Raw genomic sequence first — 19,504 nt, forward strand, 5'->3', positions numbered from 1 at the left:
ATGATTCAGTTACACAGCTATCTAAGGCTTTTGTCTTTTTTTTTTTTTTTTTTCAGTTTATGTTCATTTTGTTGTCCAGATTGGGTACTTTCTATTGTTTTGTCTTCAATTTTGCTGATTGTTTCCTCTCCTGTCTTTATTTTGCTGTTGAGAATATCCAATAATATTTTGGTTATTTTACTTTTCAGATCTAAAACTTCCTTTTGGTTCTCCTTTATATCTTCTTTTTCTTTAGTGATACTTCCTACTTTTTTATTTGCTTCAAGAATATATATAATTGTTCACTGAAGCATTTTTATGATGGCCAATTTAACATTTTTCATCAGATAATTCCAAAATCTACATCATGTTGGTATTGGCATTTCTTGATTATCTTTTCCTGGGAATCTGAATACAACACAGTGGTAAACTCTCTGGATTGTCTATGTTAATTCTTGACACCTGGCAGGTAGGAATCATGTTACTTCCTAGCTTTGTGTAGATGAGTGATACAAGCTGTCAGAGCTATGAATACCCTGAAGATGTTTAGAAGGCAGTAAAAGCTAAACAGCCTGAGTAAAAATTAAAATACTCTCAAAACTTTTTAAAAAAATCAATATTAAATATCAAAAATTTATATATTAATTTTATAAAGCCATATTAATAATTTCAAATCAGAGGTTAGAAGGCATCTGATATTAATAGTAAAACAAATTTAATTGTTATATCTTATATTTTTATGAGAATGGACTTATTTATGAGAAAGCCTCAATCTGATAGTCTTATCTCCATTTTACAGAATACAGACCCTGAGGTACAGAAGATTCAGTATTGCATCCAAGCTGACTACAGTCCTGCCTAGGGCAGAGCCAGAATTTGATACCTGGATTTTTTCATTCTTACCATATATTTTGTACATTCCCATTTCTGGACCCTTGCACCTCTTGTTCTGTCTCGGTCCTACCTTATCTCCATGACTGTGATAATCTTTTAAAGGTCTCTCCTTTTGCAACTTATAAGATACCATTTGGTCCCTCTACAAATTTATAGAACAAATTGCTTTGTCTTCTGTGATCCCAAAGCAATTTTGCAAAATTATTTTAGCATTTATCTCATGTTATTATGGGTATTTGTGTATATTGTCCTCTACTACCACTGCACACACATACATACTAGACAGGGCCTTTACATAGCTGAATGTAAACATTTATGAACTAAATTCAGATTAAAATCTGACTCCCAGTTAGGCACTTTATTATGATCCTTTGCATGCTCTGAATCTAATGAACTATACCATGTTAGGTGAGTACAAATTGCCCAAGATTTTAAGAGACCAAGTCTCTTCAACTAAACCGAAAACCTCATTGAGCAAAGGTATGTTTGTTTTGATGCTTTAGTGGTTTTTTTCTCTATGAAACTCTGAAAATTAGGTTTCAGCTGAAACTAACATATAATCTTTTGTATATTTTGCCAAATTAACAGATTCTTCTGAAAACAATTGTACTGAACTTGTATTACATGGGTCCTTTATATGCATTATCTCTTGTAATTCTCACAACAATTTGATGGCAGCAAATAATATAGTAGCTCTATTTAAAATGACAATATTGGGATTTAGAGAGATTAAGTATGTGGCCAGTGTGTAGTGAAATGAGTGATTCAGATCCAGTTTTTGGGACTCCAGATCCAAGTTTTAACCATCTGAAGTTGTAGAGATGCCTGGTCACATATTTCTTCTTATATACATGCTTTTACACATAGTGTTTGCCAGTTTCTGATGTGTACATTTTTTTTTTCTGATGTGTACATTTTGAAAACATGCAGAAGTGGGAGAGATTTGCAGTAGAAGGACTAAGAAATGATGCAGGTTGTAGGTCTTCTCTTCATTCAGCCCCTTGTACTTGGTCTTAATTTCTGGGTTAGAGGAAGAGGGCTGGAAATTGTATATGAGAGACAGACAGACATAGTGAGATGGTGGGCCCCAACAGAAGGGCTCAGATGGGACTCAGGTGGGGAGGGTAGACACAGAGTCAGGGAGGATGGATTCCCCTGGATCTGCTTCTGCTGTGCTACGGCACTCCAAGGGTTAAAATCTCAAGAGCTGCAGGAGATTACACTGTGACACTGGGTGGTGGTGAGAGGCAGGACACTCATTCAGTTCTGTTGAGTGGCTCTGCTGTAACAGACACGGAGCAACGGGAACCAGAGTAGGAGGAGAAGAACAAGTTAGCACGTTGTGGGAATAGCAACTAACAGAGAGTGGCATGGGGCAGGAGTGAGGCATTGCTATGGGCATCTCAGAAATGACTATGGAGAAAATTTTGAGGTGCTAATTTCATCAGTCAGGCTAGTGGGGGAATTTTAGTTCCCTAATTAGGTCATTAAAAGCAAATTTGACCCTGTTTTATAGTCTCATATGAATGCGGTATGGGGTACATTTGATTTATATTATTCTCAGACAAAATACAGGTGAGAGCTGTGTAATTACAAGAACATTATCACCATGTTGCTGAAACAGTTGGCTTTGTGAATTCCTGGAATGCTTCCCTCCACAACACATCTCATATTGTATACATTGAAAGTAACTTTTAATACTAAGATCTAATGGTATATCTTGTTTTGTAATCTAACTGTATGTTGGAAAAATTTCTGATTTGGATTTTGGTTTTAAACTAGTGAATTGACTCTATACAGTATTCTTCTTGTTGCTTAATGATTTAAAAAATTTTTCCTTATTTATTATTATTTTTAAAGATTTTATTTATTGGGGCACCTGGGTGGCTCAGTGGGTTAAAGCCTCTGCCTTCAACTTGGGTCATGATCCCAGGGTCCTGGGATCAAGCCCCGCATTGGGCTCTCTGCTCAGCAGGGAGCCTGCTTTCCCCTCCTCTCTCTCTGCCTGCCTCTCTGTCTACTTGTGATCTCTGTCTGTCAAATAAATAAATTAAAAAAAAAGATTTTATTTATTTATTTGACACACAGAGAAATCACAAGTAGGCAAAGAGGCAGGCAGAGAGAGAGGGGGAGGCAGTCTCCCTCCCGAGCAGAGAGCCTGACTTGGAACTCAATCCCAGGACCCTGAGACCACGACTGGAGCTGAAGGCAGAGGCTCAACCCACTGAGCCACCCAGGCACCCTTACCTTTTTTTTTTTTAACATATAGGGAAAACGATAAGCAGATTCTTAAAAACTTGGTTTTGGCCTACCTAAGCAAAGTATACTTAGATGTACTGTATAGTGCTTTATAGTACATTTTCTTCTTATAGCATAGTTTATAGAAGTGATTTTAGAAGAATGAAGGCCACTGGGGTGCCTGGTTGGCTCAGTCAGTAGAGCAAGCAACTCTTGATATTGGGGTGTTTGAGTTTGAGCTTCATGTTCCGTGTAGAGATTACTTAAAAAAAAAAATAAAGGCCAGGTAGACATATAGTACTAATTTATATTTAATATTTTATATTAAAATATTAAAAATTTTATATTTTATTTTTTGTGATTTTTAAGAAGATGTATATTTTTTCCTTTAATTTTTCTCAAATTGTATGAAAATTTTAGGTTAAAATAAAACGATAAAGTTTAAAAAGTCCTCTCCTATGTTTTTTCCCCTGCATTGGCACTTTTCTTCTATGACTACATGAAAAAAAATATTGATGTAGAAGTTTGGAAAATAAGAAAAGCATAAAAAAAATTAAAATCACGTTTATATAATCCCAGTACAAGGAAGTAGTTAACATTGTATCTCTCAGTTTTTTCTTTCTGCATAGATGCTTAATAGAATCATATATTTGCTTTTAATAATTGTATATTCTGCTTTTTCAATTATGTTGTATTTTCCTCCTTTATTAAATGTTTTTAAGAAATATGATCTTTCCTGGCCACATAGCACTTTATCAAAAATATATAGCATCGGGGTGCCTGGGTGGCTCAGTGGGTTAAAGCCTCAGGTCATGATCCCAGGGTGCTGGGATCGAGCCCCACATTGGGTTCTCTGCTCAGCAAGAAGCCTGCTTCCTCCTCTCTCTCTGCCTGCCTCTCGGTCTACTTGTGATTTCTGCCAAATAAATAATAAAATCTTAAAATATATATATACAACATCATTCAACCACTATAATATATTACGGAGGTTTCAGTTTTTCATTACTATAAATAGTGCTGCAGTGAGCATTCTAGTCCACAAACCTGTCTGCTGCTCTGCTTAGCCTGTTGCCTAGAGGTCCCCAGAAGTGTACTTCCCGTGTTAAAATGTGTAATCATCCTTAAGCATTTTACACTGTAGTTTAAATAAATATAAATGAAATCATCTAGCATAGTACCCGGCAAACAGGCACTCAAAAGCTGACTTTTTAAAAAAAGATTTTATTTATTTATCTGAGAGAGAATGAGTGAGAGAGAGCATGAGAGAGGAGAAGGTCAGAGGGAGAAGCACACTCTCCAAGTTGCTGGGAGCCCGATGCGGGACTTGATCCTGTAAGTCTGAAATCATGACCTGAGCTGAAGCTCAACCAACTGAGCCACCCAGGCACCCTGACTTTTTTTTTAAACAATAGAAATTCAGCATTTTATTTGTTGTTTCATCCTCAGCGATAATGGTTTCTTCTAATACCTGCCTTTCCCGGATTTTTTTTTTTTTTTTAAATAAACTCTTCACCCAAAGTGGGGCTCAAACTCATGACCCCAAAATTAAGTCATGCGTTCTATCTGCTAAACTATCCATGTGCCCCTCCTGGATTTCTTTTATTCATTTATCCGTTCATTCATGTACTGAGTAAATATTTATTGAGCACCTACTCTCTGTCAGGCCCTGTGATACTGGTATGTGTTGACTTGAACTTGGGGAAAGCATTATGAAAATACTTGAAAACTTCCTTGACTCCTATACCTGAAGAAATGAATCTGTTCTTGACCTTGTACAACACGAGCTCCCCCTTTCTGAGCTTCTAATTTAAAAAATGAAGTGGAACAGATTTATACAATATGCTTTCTTTTGTCTGCCAGAATGGACAAAGAAAATGCCTTTTTTGCATTCATTTTACTTAGCACAGCTGCTTTTGTGAAGGTTAACTGTGCGTACCAAGTGGACTAGGTCAAGGGTGGGTGACGGACTCGCCATCTTACTTCCAATTATTGTGGGAACCTTATTAAATGAGGTGGGATTTTATAAGCTGTTTGAAATGTAAGAAAGAACATTTAGTGAGCTATGAATGTATTTATCTGACGTGATGAAAAATGTATAACCTAATTTTAGGTTTTGTTTTTTGATGATAGGTTTTCTTGTTTAAAGAATGTTAACGTGAATATGTAAGAAATGTTCTATATTCATACATTAGGATGTTTGTACTCTTTTTTTTTTTTTAACAAGTGATTATTGTCTTTCATTTATGATTAAAACACGGATTGTTAGGGCTTTATACCTTGGTTAGATTTTATTCATCCTGGGAAGCATTTTCTCCTGTTAAAATATTAAAGCCTAATCTGAAATATTTTCACAAACACAAGTGACTTTTTGAAGGTTGTGCTCTTGCTACTGTGCATTTTCTTTTTGCATATTATATATTAGTCTCCCAGAGAGGGGTATGTTCTTTGTTGCTATAGAATATTATACATTTAAATCAAAGCCACTTATATATTCATGGGTTAAAATACCTTTGTAGAAACCTTCCTTATAATTACAGATAAAAAACTTAGCTATTCTGCTTATTACCCAACACCTTGTATATTTAAAGCATTACAAAGCCTAATTTGGGGTGTGTCAACTTTGTTGGGCCCTACAAAGCCTTTAACAACAGTGGGAATGTGCTGACATATGTAAGGGCTTAGAGTAGAATAATTTGTCATTAGAACATTAATAATGGAATCAATGTACCCTAACAAAATACAATTACTTGGGTTATTTCCTTTTATTACCTATTATTTAAAATATATTGCAAAATACTGGTGAACTTGTTGTGTACTTGTTAAACTTTTTACTGATATTTTACTGAGCAAAAGTCTCATTTAACTTGTGTTTTTTCCCCCCAGTATGTAACTTCAGCCTGGTGAACATGTATAGAGCAGAACAGTTTATGAATTGTTATTTCTCTTTACAATGACGTGGTGGTGGTAGGTGGGACGTATTATAACAGAGATTTTCACTAAGTGTTAATTTATATTTTATCAAGTATAGGATAAGAGTAAAAATTAACAGTACAATAATGTTCCATCTTCACGGAATTGGGAAAAGATAATGTATACACTGATTAGTGGCTAACGTTTATTGAGCACTTTGCATAGTAGGTGATTAGCACATAGATTCTCTTGGAATGCTCACAAGAATTCCATTAGGTTCATATTTTACTTTCACACTTTTTAGATAATAACTTCCTTAAAGTGACCGAGCTAGGAAGAGGTGGAGGTGAATTGCAACCCAGGCTGTCTGAGTTCAATGATTTCTTAGACAGCCATATAATCTGAGATTTCTATTTGAGATAAATAAAACGTTTAATATCACTGATTTGAAATTAATGCAGTAACACCTGGGTGGCTCAGTCAGTTAAGCGTCTGCCTTCAGCTCAGGTCATGATCCCAGGGTTCTGGGATCAAGTCCCTCATGGACTTCCTGATCAGCTAAGAGCCTGCTTCTCCCTCTGCCTGCTGCACCCCCTGCTTGTGTTCTCTCTCTCTCTCTGACAAATAAATAAATAAAATCCTCTTAAAAATTGTGTTTAAAATGCTTTCATTCCATATTATGACCAGCCACTTAGAAAAGGTATGACATAAAAGATTCAGGAGAAACATGAGGAAAAGGAAAGGGAAGACTCAGAGAAAGGAGGTGAGTTGAGGTGAGGTGACAAATGGAAAGGGGAGGGGACAAAAAATGGCTTGGCAGAGAAAGAGGGATTCTGTCAGAAGTTGGGGAAGGAAGCAGAGGATGCCTAGTTACACAGGTAAAGAAAGAACTGGAGAAAGTTTGGAAATCTTAGTAAAATTGCTTTTATTATGGCTGGCTTTCCCCTTGCTTTGTGAATTTTAGCACACTTTTTGAAATACTAACAAGCTTTCCTGCTGTTCAGAGTTCTTCTACTCTTCATTGTGTGTTAGCCCTCTGAGACTTAATTTCATTTCACCCTTTATGACGAAACTTCATGCAAAGCTAGAGGATTCAGAATTCAAGTTGTATGTATAATTTCTATTTTTTCCTATTTTCTTACATAACATGATACACATACACATAATGAAAGTTTCATAAGTGATCTGATGGATTTAATTTAGACTTCAGTCATACTCTTTAGAATTTCTCTTTTATGCTCTTTGAAATGAATCCTCAATCTAACCATATCTGTTAATTTCAAGGTTTTATTTAGAAATGAAATACAGGAGCGCCTGGGTGGCTCAGTGGGTTAAAGCCTCTGCCTTTGGCTCAGGTCATGATCTCAGGGTCCTGGGATGGAGCCCCACATGGAGCTCTCTGCTCAGCAGGGAGCCTGCTAAACCCCTACCCCACCCCACCTCGCTTGCCTCTCTGCCTACTTGTGATCTCTGTCTGTCAAATAAATTAAAAAAAAAAAAGAAAGAAAGAAAGAAATACAATTTGACAGAATGGAAAGACTTTGCTTTCAGAGAACTGAAACTTTTTTTGGTGATAGGACCAAGAAATTAATTGTGTGTTTATGAACTTTGTTTTCAATTATATGGACTTAATAATTAATCCCAAATTTAGTGCTCATATAGATTCTTTGGTTTTATTTTGAGTACATTATTGATTATGTTGTAATGAAAAGAGCATGGGGCTCATATGTAACCATGAACAAATTACTTTAACTTATCTACTTCTTCATTTGATAAAAAAAGAAATCGTACCTGCCCATTTATCTCACCGAGTGAGTATACAAATGTGTATGTGTACTAGAAAATACTGTGTAAATATTATTGCTAAATACACCTATGGTTATTACATTAGTAGATTGCCTTTAGATTCACCCTTCTGTTAATTAAAGGGTAAGCAATGCAGAATAGACTAATTCTTCTGTTTTATTTTGATTATCCAAATATTGAATTTCAATAAACTAAAGCAGTATTAGTCAAAGAAACTTGGTCAGCAAATTGCAAGAAAGTGGTTCAGTTATACCCAGCCTATCATAGATCTTTTTAATAGGGACAAATATCTCTGCCATTAGTTCTGGACCAATGTCTTTGCCTTTCACAATACTTTTAATGCATAACTTATAAATCTCTTTTTATCAGCCAATCTGACTTTTCCAGACCCAGACTAACATTAAGCAAGATAGAATGAGCAAAAATCAGGGAAGGTCAAATAAGCAATCAAATGATCAGATTCTCATTGGACGCTAATGGAATTCTAGACTTTTAGAAAATGATTAGTTATGAATTTCAATGCCCTTGTTGACAAAGGGTCAGTTTTTATAAAATTATGGTAAAATCTTAATGAGATTTTTAAATCATTGTGTTGGATTATTATCTCCATAAAAACTCTACATAGTTCATATTAAGTCTTACATGAACATTTTTGCTGAAATGATAATGGCATTATGGCTATGATTTTAAAAAGAGCCTTATCTTTTAGAGATATACTAAAATATTTGCTGATAAATGTGATGTTTCATTAGTGGATGGGGCTATTGGTGAAACAAGGTTGGCCATGAATTAGCAGTTATTGAAACTAGGTATTTGGCAAATGGTTTATGTTACTATTTTGTCTTTTATTATATATTTTTGAAATATTTTATAGTAAGCTGAATGAGGGGAGGTGGGTAGGGGGATGGGTAAAATAGGTGAAGGGGATTAAGGGGATTAAAAGATACAAACTTCCAGTTATAAAATAAAAGTCACGAAGGTGAAAAGCAGAGCATAAGGATTTTAGTAATTATATTGTTTAATGTGGTACGTGACAGGACTACATTTATCATGGTGAGACTTGCATATATAGAATTGTCGAATCACTGTGTTGTATTACACTTGAAACTGATATAACATTGTATGTCAACTATACTTCAATAATTAAAAAAAGTTAAAAAATTAAATTTCAGTGCTTTGTGCTTCTGATTTACTAAAGGAAACAACTATATCATGCTAATTTAAAGTCAGAGTTGTATTAGTAAATATGAGGTCTTGAATAATCCTTGTTTTTCTCATGATATACAAAATCAATACTTATTATATCTCTCTACTGGAAAAATAGCAGGCATGTAATTAAGACTTAGCTTCAGATGCTTGGGCAAAATCTTATTTGTAATAATTAAGTATAAATTTTAGTCATATTTTTTGGTCTCATTCCCTGTGAACCATATTAGTATGGCATATATAGAATGTAATAAATCAATGACTCTATTAATAAAATGATCACACTTGCATCAGATGTTAAACATTTGTCCTCCTCACTTAATTGTAAATTCCATGAAGGCTGTCTGTATGTCTTAATCATTGAGTGGTGCACAGTATATGGCACATAGCAAGGACTCAGTAAGTATTATTGTCTGATCATGGTTTAAAAGAAAATGATGTTTAAATAATCTGCCTTTGGATTTCTTTTAAAATTCTATTAAAGGTATGAATTTTTATTAAATGAAGAGCACAGTGGTGAAGGTCTGACTGAAATGATTTCTAAAGCAAAACTTAGTATACTGAGTGTTTGGTCTCCATAATTCGGTATTTCTTGTTATGTAACAATTGTCATTGTGTGTGTGTGTGTGTGTGCGTGTGTGTGTGTGTGTTTGCAATACTGTTTCACAGAAGAAGGCTTTCTTATCCACTAATTGGGAAAGATGTAATACAGAAAATGAAAATGAAAGATTTTTTTGGTAGATTTTCAAGATTTGATGAACAAATGGAGAAATTTTTATTGTGTTCCATTTTCAAAGGTCCTATAAGTATAATAATGTGTATTTACTGGGAATTTAAATAAAATTTATTCCATTTGAGATTTTTATCATCATAGTACTTGACATACTGTTCGTCAGTTGTCAGGTGTGAGTGCTTACTGATTCTGATGTGTGGCTAGACGTAACCAAGCTAACCCATGTTGTATACTAATGTTCCCTAGGGGGCATGGACTCTGTTGTGGTCATAGCCTTCTGGGCAGCTTCTTTAAGGCCAAAATATCCATTTGGCTGGTCCTGTGTATAGCTGCTGGACTTTGCAGAACAACTTTGCCTTCATCACCCTTCTCTTAGTGCCTTTAATGAATGGCTCCTTAGTCATGGGCCTGCATTATGTTTTAGCCCCACAATTCTTATATTACCTTTAAAACAGTTTCCTTCATTTTCAAGTCATAACTGTTCTGCCTGCTTTCGGCCCTTCATGATCTAGTTATGTCTTCAACCTGGGTTTCACATCTAGTCAGAAGACTTTGGCAAACTGAACTGAACTAAACTGGGATGCAATGTACAGACTGAAATATTCCCAGGAATCTGGGTGTTGTGGGAGCTAGACCTGTTCTTATCCAGCCTTTAGCTTCTGCTCATAGAGGTAGGGACTGTATCTTATATTCATACTGCTTTAGTATTTAACATGAGGTAGTATGACTGTAGTAGGTACTCAAATATTTGTTGATTTAAAGGGATTTAGGAAACTCAGCAACCTTGAGTGAAATAAGCCCTTCATTAAATACCCTATAAATATTCCTTTGTTTATTTTAAAAAGATAGTGCTGATTAAGTAGAGGGATAGTCATTTACTACTGGGGTCACTTTCCTTCTGCTTTCTTAAACCCATAATCCATTCAGACAGTTACTACCAAATAGTTCCTCACACAACCAAACGACTCCAACTGTCTCCTGCCTGGCATCCATATAGCTTTTCTTGTCTGGTGAATCTTAACTAAACTGGAACACATGGAATGTTTTGCCCTTTGTTTATAATGCTCAGTTAGAACCCAATCTAAGCAGATTGCTTTATGTTGACTTTATTTTGCATTCAGAAGACAAGGGCACCCCACAGGTCCACTGACCACTTTGGCTATAAGAGATGAAAAAAATGAGCAAAGGTTAGCATTCCTTCTGAAAAAGTCCTAGGAAGTAGACTGTCTTTAATCCCTGTTGCTCTTTTTTTCTGGAGGTAGAAAGAAGGCCTTGAATGAGTTCTGAGGTCTCGAGTGAGATTTGCTAGCTATGCTGCTAATTCCCCCACATTAGTTTTCCCATCCACTCCAGAATTGAAGGCTGCTCCCGCTTTCTTTGAAAACTCCATCCTTAGCTTCATGATAACATTTATCTTATTCTTTGATTCTTGGTACAAATAAGATGGACAATTCACATTTTCTTGGCATTAGAAGGATTTGTTGTTTTTCAATACTCAACTAAGAAGCCATTAACATGCATCAAAACAGTACTTCATTTATTCAGTCATTTTTATTTTTAGAGCTGCTGTGGTATGCCAGGTTCTGTGCCCAACAGTGGGGATAGAGTAGTAAATGGGATAGATGGGGAGACCAACTGGAATTTAAGGAAACAAAACCAATGATCATAGTGGGGGAAAAAGAGAGAGGAAAACCAAGAAACAGACTCTTAACTACAGAGAACAAACTGATGGTTAGCAGGAGGGAAGATGGTGGGAGGATGGGTTAAATAGGGGATGGGAATTAAGGAATGCACTTGTGATGAGTACTGGATGATGTAGGTAAGTGTTAAATCACTAAACTGTACACCTGAAACTAATATTATACTTTATGTTAAGTAAAAACTTTAAAAAGAGACCCCCCAAATAGGACTGTTTCTGGGATGATTCTGTAAGAATCATTAAGAAAACTTATTTAAAGTATGTATCGCTGGGTCCTGGATGACTAGGTTTCAGGTGAAGTCTAAGAAAAATAAACTTTTTAAAAAGCTTTTGAGCAAGGTCAAGAAATAGTTTTATATTAGTACACTCATGTACATGCTCGAATGCCAGCAGTATAGACATGTCCAAAGGTTGCTCCACCTTTTTAGAATTAATACTACAAAGTCCTTTCATTCCCAGATATCCGAAAAAGAGGGATCTCTTCTCCCATATTCCAAGGAAACTTTTAAGTGTTAAAATAAGAATAAGATTGCATCTCTTCATTTAGAATCCTGAAATTTCTATAAAAGCTTCTCCCATCCTTATTTTTTTTGTTTTTGTTTTTTAAATTTTAATTCTTTCTAGATGAAGGCATTTTCTTGGATTACCAATTTTACTTCTGTGACTGTATAATTCACTACTATTAATCCTGCTTCTTCAACACTTCTGAATTCGATTATCCAATGTTCTCCTATGCTTCCCTCTTTGGGGAGGGTTCTCAGGATATAGAAGACTATCACAGTGTTGGCACCATACCTATTTTATCTGCAGAGATGAAATAAGTAGTCAAGGGTAGCACTTCTCTTAGAAAACTCTTTGAAAAGTAGAGCCATTGTTCCTTGACCCCTGCTACTCTGTTTCTTTGGGCCGAAGGGAAGGCCTTGAATTTGCTCTTGCATTTGAGTGAGATTAGCACCATGAAATAAATCAAAACCTATGTTGTATAAGGTAAGGAACTTGAGTTTCAAAACCTTAAAGAATGAAGTTTAAGCTCCACATTTTTGACACCTTTTAGTTGTGTAATTTTGGGGAAGTCAGTCTCTAATAGGGTTATGTTGGTCACCTATGAAATGGAAATAGCCATGCCTCTTACAGTTGTAATGAAGATTCCAAATGATGCAGAGACAGGACTTAAGGTTGGCGTAGGATAAGGCCTTAATAAATACAGCCATTTTTATCCTAGCTGTTTTATCACCTACTCCTTCTTCAACTCTGGCTACTAGTACCCCAAATCTTTACCAAGTACGAGCTGTGTGCAGAGATTGAATACATAGTCCAAAATCACATTTATAAACAGCTACTCTCCAAGCAAATTAGTGACCCTGTACTGCTCATCTTCTGCTCTTTCTCTTCCAGCCAAGAGTTTTTTAGTCATATATAGCCATCTCCACCATAGTGACTATTACACTTCTCCCCGGTACTAGAATTTTTTTTTTTTAAAGATTTTTTATTTATTTATTTGATAGAGATGACAAGTAGGCAGAGAGGCAGGTAGAGAGACAGGCAGAGAGACAGGAGGAAGCAGGCTCTCCAAGGAGCAGAGAGCCGGATGCGGGGCTCGATCCCAGGACCCTGGGATCATGACCTGAGCCGAAGGCAGAGGCTTTAACCCACTGAGCCACCCAGGCGCCCCCGGTATTAGAATTTTATAGATCATTATTTCTACCTCCTGAAAATGTTTCTCTCTTGTCCCCATGTTAGATTTCATAAAAAAAGATAATCTGATTGAGTGCAGCTCCCAGGAGTTTGTGAACAATAGCTTCCTCTTCCTTTCTGCCCCCTGCAGTATTGGTTTTCATTTGCTTCTACGTTAGCCACTGGAGAAGGCCCCCTTAAGATTCACAAACTGAAACTCTACTAGAATCTTTGTGCATGTTTGTATGATTTAGGCTTTTACTGGTTCTCTCAACCTTGAAGACACAACAGACATTCCTTACCACCAATGCTTTTGTCTTTGTGACACTAAATGTATCTGCACCCTCCTTTGCAGATGTAAAAGTGTGGCTTTTGAATGCCAATTTAGGGATATGATCCTTCTGTACCTCTGCCATGTAAAGAGATAACACTATTGAATTTGAGGCTCATCTTCCTCTTTCCATCACAACTTTGACTAAGAGATCAAAATTTTCTTTGCAAGTTGATCTCATTCTTTCCTTCTTTTATGATGTTTCTTTCTAAAACCTGAGCTACATTTCTGTTTGCCTATAAATTATTGTCTGCTGCCTGGTTTTCCCACAGTCTGTGAGCAAATATGATCCTCCAGGGCCAACCATACCAGGCTGGAGTTTTGTTTTGTTTTTATTTGACCATATATGACTTTTATATGCCATATATGATGGCCATATATGACTAAAAAACTCTTGGCTAGAAGAGAAAGAGCAGAAGATGAGCAGTACAGGGTCACTAATTTTCCTTGGAGAGTAGCTGTTTATAAATGTGATTTTGGACTATGTATTCAATCTCTGCACACAGCTCATACTCATGTTTGGGTTTGTTTTGTTTTGGTTTTTTCCCCTAAGAGGCTCCATGCCTAGGGTGGAGACCAACTTGCCGCTCGAACTCAGGACTGTGAGACTCAACAGACCGAGCCACCCAGGCATTCCCCAAGCTGGAGCTTTTAAACATTCCTCCATAGGATACGGTTTTTTAAACAAATGGTGCTAGGACAATTGGATGTTTGTCTGAAAAAAAAAAAAAAAAAAAAGAATATCACCTTTGCACTACTCACAAAAATTAACTCGTAGAGGACCATAGACCTAAATGTTAGAGCTAAAATAAGCCTACCATTAAGAAAATGAAAAGACAAGGCACAGAGTGGAAAAAAATATTTATGAAACAAATATCTGATAAAGGACTTTGTATCCAGAGTATATAAAGAGCTCTTACAACTTAAGAAGACAACCCAGTTTTTAGGACATGTAAAAAATGAAACTTACATGACTCAGAAATTCTGCTTCTAGATATTTATCTGAGAGAAATGAAAATATATGTCCATACAAAGTATTGCATGTGGATGATCACAGCAGCATTATTTATTAAAGCTCAAACTGGAGACAATTCAAATATTTATCGTCTGGTGAACAGATAAACAAAGGGTATTGTCGCTATATAATGGAATTCTGCTCAGCAATAAAATGAGCCAACAACTGATACATGTTGAACCTCCAAAGATGAACCTCCAAAACACTATGCTAGTGAAAGAAGCTAGAAACAAAAGACTGCTTATGGTATAATTCTTTTCATATGGAATTTCTAGAAAAGGCAAACATACAGAGACAGAAAGCGGGTCACTGTTTTGCCTGGGAGGGGAGCTGTGATTAACTGCATATGGGCAAAAAGGATAAAGGGGATTTTGGAAGTGGTGTAATGGAAGCAGTTTATTTATTTATTTATTTATTTTTAAAGATTTTATTTATTTATTTGGCAGAGAGAAATCACAAGTAGATGGAGAGGCAGGCAGAGAGAGAGAGGGAAGCAGGCTCCCTGCTGAGCAGAGAGCCCGATGCGGGACTTGATCCCAGGACCCTGAGATCATGACCTGAGCCGAAGGCAGCGGCTTAACCCACTGAGCCACCCAGGCGCCCATGGAAGCAGTTTAAACTTGGATTGTGGTGATGGTTGCACAGCTATATAAGTTACTAAAATTCAATGAATTATGCCTTCAAATGGGTGAATTGTTATGGTATATAAATTATAATTCAATAAGGCTGTTAAAAAAATTCTCCATAGTGCTTGGGTTATGAGATAGCTCCCAGTTTTTTGCTTCCTTATGTCCCCAAGAAGACGACATAGTCCCTTGTCTCTTCAGCAGTATTTCTCAAGCTTCTGCTGCATATGAATCACCTTGGGGGGTGCCTGGCTAGCTTAGTCCGTGAAGCATGAGACTCTTGATCTTAGGGTTATAAATTTGAGCCCTACATTGCGTGTAGAGATTACTTATTAAAAAAAATCATCTGGGGGCGCCTGGGTGGCTCAGTGGGTTAAGCCGCTGCCTTCGGCTCAGGTCATGATCTCAGGGTCCTGGGATCGAGTCCCACATCGGGCTCTCTGCTCAGCAGGGAACCTGCTTCCTCCTCTCTCTGCCTTCCTCTCTGCCTACTTGTGATCTCTCTCTGTCGAATAAATAAATAAAATCTTTAAAAAAAATCATCTGCGGATCTTAGTAAGAATGCAGATTAAGAATCAGTAGGTCTGTGATGAGGTCTGAGATTTTGCATTTTTTTTTTAAAGATTTTATTTATTTATTTGACAGAGAGAGATCACAAGTAGGCAGAGACGCAGGCAGAGAGAGAGAGAGGAGGAAGCAGGCTCCCTGCTGAGCAGAGAGCCCGATGCGGGACTCGATCCCAGGACCCTGAGATCATGACCTGAGCCGAAGGCAGCGGCTTAACCCACTGAGCCACCCAGGCGCCCTGAGATTTTGCATTTTTAACAAGCCCCAAGTGATGTCATTGCTCTTGGTTTAAGGACTGCACTTTGAATGAAAGGCCTTGAAACTTCTTCATAACCCAGGCTGCACATTAGGCTCTCTTGGGGAGCTTTCAGAATAAAACTGATACAGTTCTCTGCCAGAAATTAAATCGGGAAGCTCTTCAGGTGATTCTGATGTATAGTCCAGGCTGAGAAACTTAACAAAATGGGATTCTTTTTACCATAATGAGTCAATAATAAACTTCTATGTTTCCCTCACTCTGATCCCACAGTTTAGCCCATAACCTAGAGCCCCCAAATTATGATCAGTATTTCTTGGAATAAGTAGGAGAGTAAGCTAGCATACTTTGACCATACTTTTTTTTTTTTAAATTATTTTCTTACACATGACAACCCCTTAGTCCTGGCTAAGAATTAGAATACTAAAGAACGGAGAACATGTGGTTGTTATGATGATAATAGCTAAGATGTATTGGGCAATTACAATGTACCTTGCACTGTTCAAAACATTTTACATGCATTATCTACCCTCATATTTTACCCTGTGAGCTAGGTACTATTATTTTGTCTGTCATATAGAAGGAAAAAAGTGCAGAGTGATGAAAGGACTTGCTTAAAAGCACACAGCTAATAAGTAGCCCACCAGGGATTTGAAAAGAGGCAGTCAGGCTGCAGGGTCTCAGAGAAGCTGACACTCACCAGTACCTGCATTTTGTAATCAATACTTATTTTTGCCAGACGTTTAGCCTCCCATTTCTAACTGATCTTCTATCCTTGGGAATGGAACCAGACCCCACCCAAATCTTCGAGGCCCTTTTATTAGTCTCTTAAAACACACTCAAGCCTACTAGTGTTTCTATACCCCCAAGAACTAACTCAGTTTTACTTGACTTCTAGGACTTCGTTGATACTGGAATCTCCTCTGAGCTCCCTTATTCTGATTGCATGAGCTGAATGAGAAAGACTGGCAAACCAAATTTGTAATACCCTTTTTTCTTCTCTGTGAAAGATTTAACACCTTATACCTGAGCTTTCTTGTGTCCTTAATCCTTATCGGAGTTCCTCTTCCTTCCTTGAAGATGGATACAGGAAAGGCTAGAGGTTAGATTGAAATTGTGCAGGGTATTTAACAAACTGATCGCATGTATTAACCTCTGTTAGCCCCCACCCCCTTTTAAAAAAAAAAATAGAAATTGGTTTCCATTGAGGCTTTAGGCAATTTTAGTGCCTGAAACATTCTTTGTTAACATAATGTTTTTAGAAGGCTGAGTGTCAGGAAGGCCCATTTTTAATTTATCAATGGCATCCTTAGTCTTAATATGCTAAAGCATACTTTACTTTTGAGGGCAGAATTAATCTTTTATCAGATGTACCATGGATGCTGTTGGTTTCATTATTTTAGGAAAATGTTCTTGTGATTGTTTTAGAATTGATGCTACCCACATACCTTTATTTTTCAATATCTATTCAGAATAGATAAGGAAGATACAAGGAGGCACCCATAATAAAGCTAATGCAAAGGAGAATTGTCGCTGCTATTTGATAAACTAACAAAGGTGTTTAACTTGTTGCTATCATCTTGACTGTGAAGGAAGTGAATCTGAAATTAAGCCTATGGTAGAAAATATTTGGACCTTCTTTTATAAATTACCCTTTGTAGAATAGTGAAGAAAATTTTATTATAATTAACGAAGATAATTTTATACATTGAAATTTTCCCAGAGGTGGTGTTGGGAGTAGGGAAAAAAAGGAATTTCACTCTGCCCTTTGTTTAAAGCAGGGCCAGGCAGAAATGTCAAAGGCTGTCAAGGTAACTTCTTTGCAACACTGGGATCTCAAGCTTTCAAACACCTACAGTCTTTTTAAAAATACAGAAGCTTTAGCCTCACCCTTTTTGGTTCTAAGGTTTTAATGAACTCCTCAGGGGATTCTAATATGCATTACATTAGTCAGGGTTCTTTCGAGAAACAGAATCTGTATGAGGGTATATGTGTGTGTTTCTATAGAGAGATTATTGTAAGGAATTGGCTCAAACATTTATAGAAGCCAAGGAGTTCCAAAATCTGAGGTCGCAATCTGGAGACACAGGAAAGTTGACGATATAGTTCTAATCTGGGTCTAAAGGCATAAGGACCAGTAGAGCCAACAGTGTAAGTTCCAGTCCAAGTTTGAATCTGAAGGTAGGAGACTGATGTCTCAGCTTGAAGGTAGTCAGATAGAGAAAGAGCAAGAGAGAGAGAGAGAGAGCGAGCAAATTCTCCCTTACTCAATTTTTTTGTTCTATTCATACCTCACTCAAATGGATTGGATGAGGCCCACTCACATTGGGGAGGACAGTCTGCTTTACTCAGTTTACCATTTCAAATGGTCATCTTATCAGAAATATCCTCACAGACATACCCAAGAATACTCTTTAATCAAATATTTGGGCACCCCATGGTATAGTCAAGTTGACATATAGAATTAACCTCCAACCACCCATATTTAAAGAATTTGAAGCAGCGAGGGGCAAAAATCAGATTCCTTGGAAGAAACACTTGAAGGGAGAAAACTTATAAAGAGACTGTTGTTGCATTTTAGGGACCAGTTATATAATTTGCATTATAAAAAAAAGTTCAGACTTGGCAAATCCTTAGAGACTGAAAGTTGCCATGGGTTGAGGGTAAGGGGTGGGAGAGGCAAGGGTCTACTATTGGACATGGGGTTTCTTTTGGGGGTGATGAGCATGTTCTGGAATTAGACATTGGTGATGATTGCATAACCTGTGGATATGCTACAAACCACTGAACTGTACCTTTTGAAAGGGTGAATTTTATAGTATGAGAATTATATATCAGTAGGAAATCTATACATTGAGAGAGATTGGATAGGAAGAAGTGATAGTAGAGAGAGACATTGGCATCTTTGAGATGTTTTCTATGAAGAAGTAAAAAAAAAAGGGGGGGTGATAGAGAAAAAGGGACATAAGACGAAGGAAGAATATTTTTTAACTGCAGGAGAGGGGTCCCTGGCTGGCTCAGTCAGAAGAGCATGAGACTCATGATCTTGAGGTTGTGAGTTTGAGTCCCATGTTGGGTGTAGAGCTTAAACATAAACTTAAAAAAACTCACAGGGGATATTGCTGCATGTTTGTATAGAGATTCAAATGCTCCAATGGAAAGGGAAATATTAATGATACAAGGTACGGCAGAGGGAATTTGCAGGAGCCAGATCCTTAAACTGACTGGAACACCACCTTAAATAATGTTCTTCACGTCTCTTCCCTAGGTGACAGACCAGTCGGTGAAAGCATTTGCTGAGCACTGTCCTGAACTTCAGTACGTTGGCTTCATGGGTTGTTCAGTTACTTCTAAAGGAGTCATTCACCTTACCAAGGTAGGTGCCATGGCTCCATCTCCTTAGTGTTTCTTTCTTTCTTCTTCTTCTTCTTTTTTTTTTAAAGAGATTTTATTTATTTATTTGAGAGAGAGACAGAGAGAGAGCATGAGCACGAGTGGTGGGGTGGGCAGAGGTGAGGGAGAGGTAGAAGCAGACTGCTGGCTAAACAGGCAGCCCTATGATGCGGGGCT

At 37.0% G+C, this 19,504-nt stretch overlaps 1 protein-coding gene across 2 annotated transcripts in view; it reads left to right on the top strand.

Annotated features, from left to right (window-relative positions):
- The window catches only part of FBXL17 (F-box and leucine rich repeat protein 17), a 503,519-nt gene that overhangs the window by 145,755 nt on the left and 338,260 nt on the right, over nucleotides 1-19,504 (top strand). For both annotated transcript variants that reach the window (XM_082723749.1, XM_082723750.1), the window contains exon 5: nucleotides 19,203-19,310. In XM_082723749.1, the coding sequence (XP_082579875.1) occupies nucleotides 19,203-19,310 (108 nt within the window). The remainder of the gene's footprint in view (nucleotides 1-19,202; nucleotides 19,311-19,504) is intronic.

This window comes from Mustela nivalis (genome assembly GCF_964662115.1).
Source record: "Mustela nivalis genome assembly, chromosome: 3".
Taxonomy (NCBI): domain Eukaryota; kingdom Metazoa; phylum Chordata; class Mammalia; order Carnivora; family Mustelidae; genus Mustela; species Mustela nivalis.